At 40.4% G+C, this 15,112-nt stretch overlaps 1 protein-coding gene across 4 annotated transcripts in view; it reads left to right on the forward strand.

Annotated features, from left to right (window-relative positions):
• LOC115462835 (ubiquitin-associated protein 2-like) overlaps window positions 1-15,112 on the forward strand; it is a 473,475-nt gene that overhangs the window by 271,049 nt on the left and 187,314 nt on the right. For all 4 annotated transcript variants that reach the window (XM_030192869.1, XM_030192870.1, XM_030192871.1 and 1 more), the window contains 2 exons: window positions 7,710-7,929; window positions 8,782-8,821. In XM_030192869.1, the coding sequence (XP_030048729.1) occupies window positions 7,710-7,929; window positions 8,782-8,821 (260 nt within the window). The remainder of the gene's footprint in view (window positions 1-7,709; window positions 7,930-8,781; window positions 8,822-15,112) is intronic.

Raw genomic sequence — 15,112 nt, forward strand, 5'->3', positions numbered from 1 at the left:
GGGGTGTCTTGCAATAACAAAAAATAATCAAAATCTCCACTCCCCCCCCTATAGTGAATACTAATGGATCTGAAAAACTACAGCATCCAGTACTAAACCTTCTTAAGTGGAATTGAGCTGAAAGACACCATAACTAACAAATAAAGCAAAATTACAATATCAAACACTCATCGCTCAATGGCGACTAAAAACTCCAAAAACAGATGACTTAGCTTAATTTGTTGCTTTGTGAATCTTTTAAAGTCATGCGTTGTCCTGACTCTCCAGTAATAATAGTGATGTCTCCAAATACTACCTCAGTCTTTACAATCACACTTGTAAGAAGGTCATTACAATTCTCATATCTTTCAAGTGGGTATAAACTTCATTCTTCCACACTCGCAATGTCTTGTAGACTAAACTTTCTCAACAGCAAGGGACCCCACTGTTTCGCAACCTTCATCAGGAGAAATACAAAAAAACAAAAAATGTTTTTCTTTTCAATCCATTGCGAACAATGACTCAAAAATGGCGGACATTCAAATAGAACGCCGACAGCATAGCTCCTCCCCTTGAATGCTACGTCATTATCCAATTTATCCAATCAAACTCCCACAGCAGTTGATTTAGATTTAAAGTGCCAAAACCCAGTCCAAATTTAAAGGAACAACGAGGATGCCCGAGAGAAACAGAAAACTGAACATCTCAGGAAACATAATTCAACCAAAAACTAAAAAGTACATATATTGAAGAATCTAAACATAACTCTCCATATAGAATAAAAATCAGAGTTGACTTCAAAAAAATGCTTCCCATTCCATCGGACCATTCAATCCATTAAGGTTAACAGTTTGTAAATAATAAACCCATTTTTGTTCTTTTTGATGAATGATACGCGAAATATCCCCTCTTCTGTTGTTGTTATTCTTGAGTTGTTCTATGACTAAACATCGCAACTCCATGAAGTCATGATTTTTATCCACACAATGTTTAGCCAAAGGCATATAAGTTTTTTTGGACTGGATACCGTTTTTATGTTCGGACAATCTCACTTTGATCATACGTTTAGTTTGTCCTATATAGCGCAATCCACAGGGACATGTAATCAGATAAATTACTGCTTTTGAAATACAAGAAGTGTTACTCTGTAGAAAAAAAAAATCCACTTCTTTTTAACTGGATCCTAAAATTTATTTGTTTCTTCCATCACCTCACACATAACACATTTCCCACACTTCTTGTGTCCAAACACCTCAACTCGGTTACGTTCCATAATAGTTCTAACATCAGAATGACATAAAACCTCAGACAGATTCGCACGTCTGGAATAAGATATCATGCACTTCTGTCTGGCAAAAACTTCATGGGTGGACAATATTTTCCAATTCTTATAAATAATATTAGCAACTCTTGGTGACAATGAAGTGTATTGCATGATGCAAGCTATTTTTTGTTTCTCTTCTTGATGTTTCTGAGGTTTAGATTCTAACATGTTCTCGGTGATTGTATAATGCTCTTTTATAGGCATGTTTAATAATTTTAGTAGGGTATCTTCTCTCTTTCAATTTATCTTTTAATTGAGCAGCCGATCCTTTGTACTTCTGTGGGGTGTCACAAATGCGCCTATAGCGTAAGAATTGCGCAAACAGAAGATTATTCCTTATATGCATTGGATGCATACTGTCGTAAGACAATAAGGAGTTGCGATCAGTAGGTTTGGTGAAAACATCAGTTTCTAGTTTGTCCACAGTTTTGGTGATCTTTACATCCAGAAAACTAATTTCACTGGTATGAACAGTGTGTTGAAATTTGATGGTAGAATGGCATGCATTTAGATCTATCAAAAACTGATCTAACATTTCTAATGTTGAGTCCCATATTACAAAAATATCATCGATAATCCTCCACCAGCATTTAGCGTGTTAGAACCGAGGAAGTTTATAAATCATATTCTCCTCCAAATCTGCCATAAATAGATTGGCGACTGTAGGTGCAAAAACTGCTCCCATGGCGATACCAGATAGTTGTGAAAAAAGTTCACCATTAAACAAAAAATAATTATTAAATAAAGCTAACCTCAGTAGCTTTAACAAAAATTCTGTGGGAACAGTCACTGGTTTGGGGCGTCATTCTAATACTTGTTCCATCACCCTCATCGCCTCATGCTGTGGAATAGCATTATACAAAGATTGAACATCTAATGTAACCAAAAATCCAATATTATCCTGAGAAGATAAGGCTTCCAATTACTTCAAAAAATGAGTTGTGTCTTTAATATATGACTCAATGTCTGTGACTAATGGAGCTAGAAAACCGTCAATATATTTGCACAATCTTTCCAATGATGAATCACGGGCAGACACAATAGCTCTGCCCGGAGGTTCGATGAGAGTTTTGTGAATCTTCGGAAGCATTTTTTCAGAAGGTGGTAGGAGCCTATGATGTTGGCCATTTCAGTGGAGTCCTAGTGTTAGGTTCCCTGGGCTGTTGAGGCTATTTGTTTATATATATATAAATATCTATTGTTTTGATCAGTCCCACGTCCAACTATAGATTGAACAAAAGAGTGATACCTATAGTTTTTGATATTTTCAGGATGTCATGTATACTTATTTATTTATTTGTAGCATTTGTATCCCACATTTTCCCACCAATTTGCAGGCTCAATGTGGCTTACATTTGCCGTAATGGCGGTGCCATTTCCGGGTAGCAGAATTACTCTTTATTCTGATCCAAAGATGGTGCTGAGTGTTAATGGAATTTTGTCTGATTTGTTTCAGATTTTTCGGGGGACTAGGCAGGTGTGCCCTGTGTCACCCCTTTTGTTTGTCTTCATCCTGGACCCCTATTAAGGAACATCCTTTCTAACCTGGATATCAAAGGAGTGTTGAGTTTATAATTATGACATTTGCCAGTGACTTGTTAGTTCATATCACTCAATCACATACTTCTTTAGGGAACTTATTACAGAGCTTCCAGGAGTATGGTGATTTCTCGGGGTTCACTTTAAATTTTGACAAATTGGAAGCCCTACTACTGACATTTTTCTTCAAATAGGTTGGCCTGGACCCTTCCTGCTAAGGTGGGCCAAAGGATCTTTTAAATAACTGGGTGTTTATCTAATTGGGGAGATATTGCAGTTATTTCAACTTAATGTGCAGAAATTGCCCCTCTCTACTAAAACCCAGTTAGCACAGTGGAAAGCTTTGCCTTTGTCATTGGGAGGACAGATATGCCTTTATAAAATGACTGTCTTCCCAAAATGGTTGTATGTGATGCAGGTGCTGCTGTTGTACCTCCTCAAAAAAGATCTTCAGTTGTTAGCCCGCTTACTTACGAGTTTCCTTTGGCAGGGGAGGAAGCGAAACTGCAGTTCTTATGTGGTAGATGGGCTCATGATGGTTTGGGGTTACCTGATTTGGGGGTTTATAATAAATTGTGCCTTTTGCATCATGTTAAGGATTGAGCCTTTAGCTTCTGAGATATTATTCCTGTATTATATGAACAAGAATTTTTGTCTCCCTGGAGCCCTCTTTATTTGTTACATCCCCATATTAAATTGCTTCCTTCACATCTTAAATACAGCATGATTTTGTCTGGAGGGACATGGCACAATTGTGGAATCAGGATCCCAGCATATCCCATTTGCTCCCTCTGCGGGGTAATATTGCATTTCCTGGTGGGGATTGAAGTATTTCTCCATTGGGAACAAGGGGGGGTATACACTAATTAGAACATGTGCTGTCGGGTACTGGTTCTCTCTTTGTTTTTTGCTGAATTGAAGAAGTCCTCTTTCCCTACTGATTTCTTTGCATACTGCCAGCTACAACACTATGTGCAGTCTCTTCCTCTTGGGAGCCTGTCAACATCTTTTAGGAAGACCTTGCATGCCTGGTTGAATTCCTCAAATGGAGATAGATTTTTGATCTCCGATCTTCATATCCAGCTGTTTCAGCATGGTGAGCAGCCGGACTTCCAGGGTATCCTAAATAGTAACATAGTAAATGACGGCAGATAAAGACCTGAATGGTTCATCCAGTTTGCCCAACAAGATAAACTCATTTTACATGGTATGTGATACTTTATATGTATAGCTGAGTTTGATTCGTCCTTGCTATTCTCAGGGCACAGACTGTAGAAGTCTGCCCAGCACTGTTCTTGTACTAAACATTCTGAAGCTAACGTTGAAGCTCCTTATATTTACACTCCATCCCATCCGTATCTATTCAGTTACAATCAGTGTGTAGACCATAGAAGTCTGCCCAGCACTGGTTTTGCTTCCCGATTACCGGCGATCCCCTGAGATTCCGTAGATACATCCTTCTAAACAGGATTCCTTTGTGTTTACCCCACGCATGAATTCCATTACCGTTTTCATCTCCACCACCTCTCACTGTAGGGCATTCCACGTATCTACCACTCTATCTGTGAAAAAATACTTCCTGACATTACTCCTGAGCCTGACCCCCTTCAACCTCAATCCATGTCCTCTACTTCTACCACCTTCCTGTCTTCGGAAAAGGTTTGTTTGCCGATGGAGGGATGACTTGGGTCTGGACTGACTGTCCATTTTGGTGCTCAATAGGGAATATTCCATCTCTTATTTTTGTTGCTGACCTGAGGGAATGCCAATTCCAGGTGCTTCTTCGGGGGTATGTCACACAGCACCAAAGCGTGTCATATGGGAGTTCTTTCTTCTTCCTATTGCTCCAGATGTCATGGTGGGCCTGTTACATTTGCCCTCTCCCCCATATTTTTCTTTTTTGGAAGCATGTTTTTAGTTGGTCAGTCTATTGTGATTTTGCCTGTAGGGGCAATTCTTGATCAGGATGATGCATTTTACATTCAAGAAAAGGATACACATTTATTTGTCTGTAAGGCATGTATTATTGGGAAGAAATGCATATTGCAATACTGGGTGGGCACTGTGTCTCTCTCATATTGGTAGTAGAGAAGTGAACTGCACAATGTAATGTTATTGGCGTTATGAGGGACTAATTTAACTTTCAAGAGGAGAAAATTCTTTTAGTCTGTTTGGAGTAACTACATACAGGTATTGGCTCCTTGAGCAAGGAGGGTTTTTTTTTTTTCAATATTTTGCATTTGATGGGAATCGGGATGAATGATATCAGGAGGTATAAGAATATAGCTTTCTGATGTTTTGTTGCCTGAAATGTTGGGCTGGGGGGGTATGGTTGGATGGGGGGTGAGGAGGCATTGATAAGGGGGGGGGGGGGGTCTTATAAGTCTTTGGTGCTCTATTTTTTTTTTATCTTGAGCATATTGTGCTTTTGGATATTTTAGTACCAACATTGGAGTGGAGGAGTAGCCTAGTGGTTAGTGCAGTGGACTTTGATCCTGGGGAACTGAGTTTGATTCCCACTGCAGCTCCTTGTGACTCTGATCAAGTCACTTAACCCTCCATTGCCCCTGGTACAAAATAAGTACCTGAATATATGTAAACTGCTTTGAATGTAGTTGCAAAAACCTCAGAAAGGCAGTATATCAAGTCCCATTTCCTTTCCATTAATGTATACATTTAAAATAGAGGTTAGGGGAGGGGAGATTGGGAAAGGAAGGAATTTGTAAAGTCTTGAACACCTTGAATGTTTCATGATTGTGTGTATCTTTAGTTCAATAAAAACTGTTTAATCTTAAAATTTAGGCGACAGTTAAAAGCCTATTTATTTTGTCAGTCATTTGGTTGAGGTTGTAGATTTGTTAAGGATGCTTTTCTTTGTTTCCTTGTCATTCTTTCTCCTGGGATATTTTAAGATTCTTGCCCTTCAGGGTGGGCATTTGGAGGGATTGGGATTGGTTGGTATGTTTGAGGTAGCTGGGATATACTATTTTTGTTTTCTGTTTCTTATAAGCTTATGATGTGATAGCAATGTGGATTTTATTGTTAATTGAACAATTCTGATATGTTGAAAACGAGTTTTATTGCATTAAATTTTGTACATCACATGGAGCAGTTGCAAATATGTGATTTGTATTTGGAATTAAAGAAATATGTAATACCGAAATGTTTAATGACGTATTAGGGCTTCATGTAAAGATAACCTCATGTTAGACATAATTTGGCCCTTCTAACCTCCCATGTTATGATTGTTCTGTCTTAACCAACAGGGGCTCCTCTAAGCATTGTAAGCTCTGTCGAGCAGGGGCTGTCTTTTCATGTTCAGGTGTACACAGAAATGATATGTAGCATTGGAGCCGACTCTGTGGGTGCTTGAGCACCCCTACTATTGAGAAAATTCCTTGTATGTGTCCAGGGAGGGTTTATTTCCATTGGGCTTAGCACCCCCAATAATTTTGAAAAGTTGGCTCCTATGATATGTAGTAAGTAGTAAGCAGCTGGCAGAGCATTCAGACATGAAGATAATTTACTTTTATAAAACAGGGAAGGTTATTAATTTATCTCAGTATTTCCAAGTTGTAAATTCAACTGTCTAAAACATCATTAAGGAGTGGAAGTTCAATGTAACTGGTGAAGTCATGGCAAAATTTGGAAGACTATGAAAAATGTGATAGAACTACCTGAAAACTGGTCAGATTTGCAGATTGCTTCAAACAACCTGTTGAAAAGTTAGATAACACTAAAGTACAGTAGTTACCCATAGACCCATAGCACTTCATTGTGTATACAACAGTGATCTGCAAAGGAGAGTTGTCAAAGAATCGTTCTCTATGACTTCATCACAAAAGTCATTGTCTAAAGTATGCAAAAGAAACTTGATAAGCCTGAAACATTTTGGAATAAAGTATTTTGTGCTGATAGAATTGAATTGTTTGGCCACAGTCACATAAGATGATAAATTTGAAGAAAAGGATGGAGCATTTTGAAGAAAAGAATACCTTGCTAATCCTTAAGCACAGGGGTGGATCTATTATCTTTTGGGGTTGTCTCTTAGCCAGTGAGAGAGGAAATACTGCACAGATGGAAGAATGGATTTGACTAAATATCTTAGAAGCTAATGTTCCACAATTGATGAAGAAATTGAACCTGATGAAAGAATGTTTCAGCAAGATAGTTATCAGAGATAAACTCCAAAATCAATCCTGAAGTGCTTACAGAAAAGAAAGATGAAGGATTTGGAATGTTCTTCACAGTCCCCAGAATTTTATTGAAAATCTAGAGGAAGTTCTCAGATATGCAGTGCATGCACGTAGAACTAAGAATGTTTGAGCTAAAAAAATTTCAGCATAGAGTGTTCAAAAATTCCAAAAGCTAGAATAGAAAGGCTGTTACCTTCCTACCAGAAATGTAGTTGTTACAAAGCATTGAAATGGCATCTGCCACATTCATTGTTTTCCTGTTTAAATAATTTATAAACAAACATCTGCAAATGTGTCAGCTTCTGTTCACTTCATTCAAACATGTAATTTGACCTGGGGTGCGTACATTTTTGCAGACAACTAGATAAAGGAATCTTGTGTGCATGTAAGTATTTTAAATCTTTCTTTAGTGTTTTTCAAGTTTTGTCCCACTAGATTGTACCACTACTTAATGGATCTATAACACTGCAGCAGCAAAGTTTTAGAGCCATCAAAAAGAAAAGCAGTTTTCTAAATTAAACTTCTTGATTTTAGATAGCGGTGTCAATTACGTCAAATATTATTACATATCTATTCTAATGTGACACAAATATGACATAGCCAAAACAGATCAGCCACTTGGACGCTCCTTGTGTACAGAGAGCTTTCAATAGTAATCTTTATTCTTTTAGTGAACCCTTGAATACCTCTTTGACAATATCCAGTACTGTGCAGGAGCCAGTCAATGCTGCATCAGTTATCACTTCCAGTCTGTCAAGTTCATCCCAGAGTACCAGTTCTGTAACTACATCATCCACTACTACTACTTCCTATGACCAAACTTCTGTGCATAGCAGGATATCATACCAAAGTTCCATGCCTCCAACTGAAGCAGCACCTACCACTATCGCTGTGAGTAGACTTCTATATCCCTCATGTTTAATGCCTGGCGTGTACACTCTGTTAGAAATCAGAACATCTTTTGGATTTCTGCATTTGATAGTGTTACTTATTACCATAGTCCCCACTGAATGGGAAGGTACTTAATTGGGGATTTCTCTGAGGAATCTTTCCTTACTCATATAAGTGTTGTGATATTTATTACTTTTGTTTTGCTTGTAGGAGGAACTGTGTGGCTTGAGCAAGCAATTACAATGTTTGAAAAAAAAGTAATCTGAACAGATGATTGAAGTTTAAAATACTACTGAGTGTTTTTATCCATAGGGAATTCTCACAGTGTGTGTTTACTTCCTAACTTCCTAATCTCTGCATATGTGTGTTTGTGTGACACTAAGAGAAGAAGAAGAGATGAGAATAGTGAGGCTGAGGAGGAAGAATAATCTTTCAACTTTCACCTGTTTTTGGCTTATTTGGAGATCAAAAATCATGTAGCGTTATGGCAGTCGTATTCCCATTCCATCTACAGAGTAGGAAATCCCTGCTAAGAGGTCTTATACCCACAGCACAAAGCCCTAACCTCTAAATAATGTGGCAACACTTTATGAGATGTTAACATTTTGATTATGAAAAGTATAAGGTTAAATCCCTTACCCACAGAGCTCATAGTTTGACTTTAAGCACAGGAAGATTTTAATTCATTTAAGGTGCCACAGTTTGTGGCAAAGGTAATGTCGCCTGGATCTCCAAGGTTCTCTTCACTGCTGAGCTGCTGCTAGCCTTTAGGTTTTCTCTTTAGAATCTAGATCTATTTTAAAGAGTTCAATACTTTTTGATATCTGTACATTTTAATTTTTTTATTTATAGAATGGACCTAGTGGAGTCCGAACACAGCAGATTGCAAATGGTGAGTATGCAGCTGTTGACACAAGATTTACTTTGTTTTTGTTTTTTGGAACATTTTTCTCTACTTGTGAATTTGAATGATTGAATGTCTCCTACATGTTTCTTGCTGTGCCCTGGGTGAACAGCTGTGGTCTGAATTAACGCCAGATAGTTAATGTTGGAATATATCTGGCCTACCCCATTGAATATCCAGGTTAGTGTGGCAACCTGGAAGTTGACTGGATACTGGTGCCCAGTTAGCTCAGCACATAAAGTTAGGGCAGTATTTTAACTGTCCTAAATTCATTCAGTAAATTGGTTACCAGCAATATTCAGTTTAACTGGTTAAGTGTTTTGGTGGTCAAAGGGGGTATTTAGAGGCACAAACTGGTTAAGTGCCACTGAATATCCAGGCATGACCAACTCAGCAGGGTTTAGCCCTTAGTTTTTTATCCAGGTTTTGGGATGACTAAGCAGTTTAATATTAAATTTACTTATTTTATTTTTTATTATTTTTATTTGTTGCATTTGCACCCCACATTTTCCCACCTATTTGCAGGCTCAATGTGGCTTACATAGGACCGTCAAAGGCGATTGCCCAGTCGGTTGATAACAAATACAGGTTGTATAGTGATCGAATTAGGTATACGTAGAGGATCGGAAGGGATGAAGATTGCGTGATGTCCAGTACGTGGGGTCGTTGGGGTAGGCCTTTTTGAAGAGGTTGGTTTTTAGTGATTTCCTGAAGTTCAGGTGGTCATGGATTGTTTTCACCGTTTTTGGGAGGCCATTCCATAGTTGTGCGCTTATGTAGGAGAAACCGGATGTGTGAGTTGTTTTGTATTTCAGTCCTTTGCAATTTGGTTTAGGTATGATCTTGATGATCCGACTCTGTTTCTTATTGGTAGATCTATAAGGTCTATCATGTATCCTGGGACTACGCCGTATATAATTTTATGGACTAAAGTGCAGATTTTGAAGATGATCCGTTCTTTGATAACAATGTGTCTACAGTATTAAAAAGTCTTGTTTGTTTTTGATATTCTGTTTAAATATAAGTATACATTGAGTGCTGTACAAAATCTGAACTGGGCATACTGGATGGGCCATGGTCACGTTGGTTTTTCTCAGAGGAGACACACAGGATAGCAAGTGTGGAGTGTAGCCTATTATTAGATCACCAGGCTGACAACCAAGGAAGCCCAGTTCAGATCCCACTGCTGCTGTTGTGATCTTGGTTAAGTCATTAACACTCCATTGGCCTCAGGTACAAGCTCAGGTCTTGTAAATCCTCTAGAGACAGGGAAGTACCTGCTGTATCTGAATGTAACTGAGCTACTACTGAAAAAGGTGTAAGCTAAATCCCCCCCCCCCCCCCCAAAAAAAAAAAAATAGGTCTGCCACTTTCCCAAAACCTGACTCTATATGAGCTATATGTTGGTGTCCTGTGGGCCTTTCTGATTATAAGCCCTTAGGTTTTCAGCCAGATTTTGTTTTCTTTGTTGTTTTTTTATCACATACACCTCAAGAAGCTGCCAAGCCTGAGCACACCCTATGTCAGATTTATCTAGTCTTTTTCTTTTAATTTAATTTTTATCAAATTAGAACATGCAATTATAAGTGAACCATTGTTAGAACAGCAATCCACAGCATACTATTTTCTATCCTAGCATAGCATTCTTACATCCCCCTTACAAATATTTCCAAAACTTTTATCAGTTTACATCACTGTATTCCTTCCCCCCACCTCACCCTCTTCAAGTTCTCCCCCCTTTGCATTCTAATCTCTAGCATTCTTCTGGCATCACTTGAAACCTCCCTCCCCTTAATCACCCCGTTGTCTTCTATGCCAACTCTGCAGCTTGTAACACTATTTTCATGAATCCCCTAGGTTGCCTCAAAAATTTTCTTTTGCACTTTTTGTACCACTGTTAAGTTGTCTAGGGAATAGAGTTGTCTACCAATTAGTCCTGTTAGCTTGTGCAAGTCTGTTCTTCTGTTTCCTGCAGGGCTTTATCAGCTTCTTCACTATTCTGGATTCAGAGGTCTTTCCGTTCACTGAAAACTGCAAGCCAAAAGGGAAAGGCTATTGGTAATGATTGTTGTTGCTTTTTAACATAATCAATAGTACATTTTTCAACTCTTTTCTTTTGGGCAGTGTTACTGGTGTGAGGTCCATAAATACTCTGATCTTGTGGGCCTCCCAGATCAAGGTACCTTGCAGTCTTACTTTGGCCACCACTTTTTCCTTAGTTAAAAATTGTAAACGTGAGCTATTATGTTATATGGCTGATTGTACCATGGAGGGCCTTCTGATCTGTGTGTGCACACTATCCACCCATGGATTCCCATCCCCCAGAATTACAAGTACTAGTTTTACTACCACTTTCTGGCAGTTAATATATTTGTGAGTCTCAGATACCCTCCGCCTCCCTCCACCTTCCCACTGAAGCAGAGGTTTTGGTACCAGGACTTATAGTCTAGCTTGGTGTATAGACCTGTGTTGGGCTTTTCCAAGGTCCCCATTCGGCTCTCCCTGTTGTATTCTCTGCATTCTCATCTAGTTGAGCTTCAGTTTCCTCCAGACATCTCCCAATTTCACTAACATTGCCATGTAATTCTGCTAGCATCTTCACAATTTTACATCTTGTTACAAGATCATATTTAATGTCCTGTAACCGCTTATGCTATTCAACCCAGGATGCCATCCCATTTTATCTCACCTGACTCGCTGACGTTGTTCTCCCTCATCATTTTGGACTGCCAGTGCATGTGCTCTCCACTTGCCATCTTTCCTGGTCTAGTTAGGAAGAACCAGCTCCAGCGTAAAAGATTTCTTTCAGATCAGTGGCCTTTTTCTTCCATGTTATTACCACTTCAGCTTAACAAACCATCAATATTGGGGCATTAGGTCGATACTGTGCACAAGTATTCTGTATGATTTTTGCCAGACCCAATGGAGCTCTTAGTTTAAGCAGCCATCTTGGGTCATGGTCTCACTCTCTCCTCCTTCCCCCTCCCCCACTTCCCAAATCACAGAGTCATTTGATTTCACTGGAACTATATTTTTGGCAACATGTCCCAGCAAAAAGCTCCTAGTGGCAAGACCATATCCAGCGCAGATATTCATAATTTGAACTTGCAGTGCTTGGGGTTTAATGATGATCTCTCTCAATGTCATTTGTGCTTTATGGCCAGGAGTGGATTGTTGGTGCTTCTAAATCTAGTCCATCCACTCAAATGCTCCGACTTGTCGGCATCACCAGATCTCTATGGGACTCCATGTTCTGGTGGCTGGATCATTCCACTGCGATGAAAGGAATTCCCTTCCAAATTTCTCCAGGTCAAATTATCACCACAGATGTATCCAAACTAGGTTGAGGAGCCCATACAGTTGGGTTTCACACTCAGGGCTTATGGTCTCCTTAGAAAAACCTTTACCAGATTAATTTCACTAGACAACATAAATTTTGTTTCCGTAATGAGACTGAGTGGTTCTTATAGATTTTTGGATGTTGATCACATAAATGGCATCAAAATTATTCTATACTGTATGGCTGTCTAGAAATTTTGTTGGAACATATGTGTATCAACACCACTAGTAAATGAATGCCGTTCAGTTTAAATATATTGTGACGTCATTTATCCCTATTTTTATGTATTGCTTCTAGGAGAAGTGAATGAATAGCTAGTTTATTGCATGACCTGATGGTTAATTAAAACGAAAATGTCATGGAAATGTATTAATCATGCTGACGCTTTCTGCTACGTTTAGATAAGTTCTATCTGAAGGTGAAAAGGAAAACCATGACTTTCTTGGATGTAAAGTTAGCAATCGAGACAAAAACTGGGCTTTCCACATTTGTTTCATGTGCAGTTAATCTGAGAGCTTGCATCAAAGGTTCATTGCTAGCCATGTAATTCTGCTAGCATCTGTTTTGCCTGTGATGGTATCGATGACAGCTTAACATTATTGGTAAAGTGGCTGTTATTTAAGTTTGAGGCTTTTTTCTCCATCTTATAATATATAGCGGGGGTTGTTCTCCGTGGGACACTGAGTGATCTGTATGTTTAGCAACATGATTTTCTGATGTGTTTTGCTTATTGAAATGTTGCTGTTTTCCCATGTTATAGTGTGTGATTCATGGCCAGCCATGCTATTTGCTGTCCCATTGATATGGAGAGAGCAGAAAGATCATGCTACAGATTATTTCTGTTTGAGAAATGTTTTGGGCCCTTCTTCCAAAAACAAAAAGTCTATTTCATATCCTATTCTGCCATTGGTTTTGAGACCAGTGCCATACAATGACATTCTTCTTGTGCTAAAACCTCCAGACAAGTATACCTTAGGCACTGATGATGACAAAACAGTAAATGAGACAATGGACTTTTGACAGTGAACATATGATCCAGATATTCAGCCATCACAATCAAACTTTTTTCCTGTATTACACAAAAACTGTTTGAGTATACCTTCTATATTTATCAGTCATGTTTAAAAGCCAACTCCATTAGGGTCCACTATAGAGTAGTTTGTTCTTATCACCATATCCTATATAATAATTTGCACCGCCAACATTCTATGTCTGGATGCCTGGGTTCGTAACATCCATTCCTACTCATTGCCCTGCCCTCGTGTCAAATGACGTAATGCCGTCAGAGGTTGGAACAATGAGGGGGAAGGGAATGTCAGGAGGAGAGAATCGCGGGACATCGAGGGGGGAGGGAGGGAGGCAGGGCAGAGGAGAATTGATGGATGGGATGGGAGGACAGTCATAGGTGCCCCGTATAAGAGGCTTCAACCGTGACCTTCCCCTGGCTGCTGCTGCCCCCCCAAACGCAGGGCTGCCTGGCGCAGCAGTGCTGCAGCCAGGCAGCTCTCGGATGGTCCCTCCGCTCCTTCCTGCCCTCAGCTCCCTGATCGACAGCCCTCCTCTCCATTCCTCCCCCCCTTGCGCGTGTTTAACCCTTTTACTTTCAGGTGCAGCGACAGCAGTGAACAGGACAACACAGATGGCTCACCTCCAGCTTCTCCCTTCCCTCACACAGTGTCCCGCCTTCTACGATGATGCATTTCTGCGAGGGCGGGACACTGTGTGAGGGAAGGGAGAAACTGTGTTGTCCTCTTCACTGCCGTCGCTGTGCCTGAAAGTAAAAGGGTTAAATACATGGGGGGGGGGGAACAGAGAGGAGGGCTGTCAGGGAGCTGAGGGAGGGCAGGGAGAATCGCTGGACATGGATGGGAGGGCAGGGGGAGAGAAGAGATGGCTGGAAATGGAGAGGAGGGCAGGGGGAGAAGAGATCGCTGGAGAGGAGGGGAGGGAAGGGGGAGAGAAGAGATCGCTGGACAGGAGTTGAGGGCAGGGGAAAGAGGAGAATTGCTGGACATGGAGGATGGAGGGGAGGGCAGGGGAGAGAGGAGAATTGTTGGACATGGATGGATGAATGGAGGGGTAGGGGAGAGAGGAAATTTGCTGGATATGGGTGGATGGAGGAGGGGGCAGGGGAGAATGGAACGTTGCTGGACATGGATGGATGGAGGGGAGGGAAGAGAGGAGAAATGCTGGACATGGATGGAGTCTGCGTACTCTTTATCTTTTAGAAAATACTATAAATAAGTGGCAAGATGGCGTCCTAGCTTGCTGCGTTAGCGTCTCAGGAGCCTGCTGGAAATACCTCAGTTTTATTCTTCTTGCGTTGAAATGCCTCATACTAAGCGGAAAGCGACGATTAAAAGGCAACCGCCGATAGCCTTTACTTCGTCTCCAATCCAGCAGACCCTGGACTGCTACATGACAAGTTTCCGGTGGAACATGGTTTGGCGAGTCCCGCACTGAGCGACGCTAAAGGAGCGACGTCTATCTTGGGGCCTGATACCACGCTATCGCCGCCAGAGCTGACGCGACCTCCGTGTCCTGCAAGTTCCAGGGCCGGGTTAGCAGGTCAAGCTGAGACGGAAGACGCCGACAGTTTGAGCCTGCTCGGCGGTTCCTCCCCTGGACATGCAGAAGGAAGTATACTGGAGCAGGGAGCCCCACAGGAGGTTACTCTGTCGGCTATTTGGCAAGCAGTCCAGGGACTAGCGGCTGAGGTGGCTAAATCAACTAAAGAAATGTCTACAATAGTGAGTAAACTGTCTACAATGTCGGAAGCTTTTGATAAAATTAAAACAGAGGTAACAGATCAAGTATCTCAGGTAAAAGACGAGGTAAATACAGTGAAACTGACTGTGGACACCTTGGTTAAAGACAAAATGTTAACATCTCGCAAAATAGAGCAAATTGAGAACTTTAATCGACGTCTTACACTTAGA

The sequence above is a fragment of the Microcaecilia unicolor genome, chromosome 2, assembly GCF_901765095.1.
Source record: "Microcaecilia unicolor chromosome 2, aMicUni1.1, whole genome shotgun sequence".
Classification (NCBI taxonomy): Eukaryota; Metazoa; Chordata; class Amphibia; order Gymnophiona; family Siphonopidae; genus Microcaecilia; species Microcaecilia unicolor.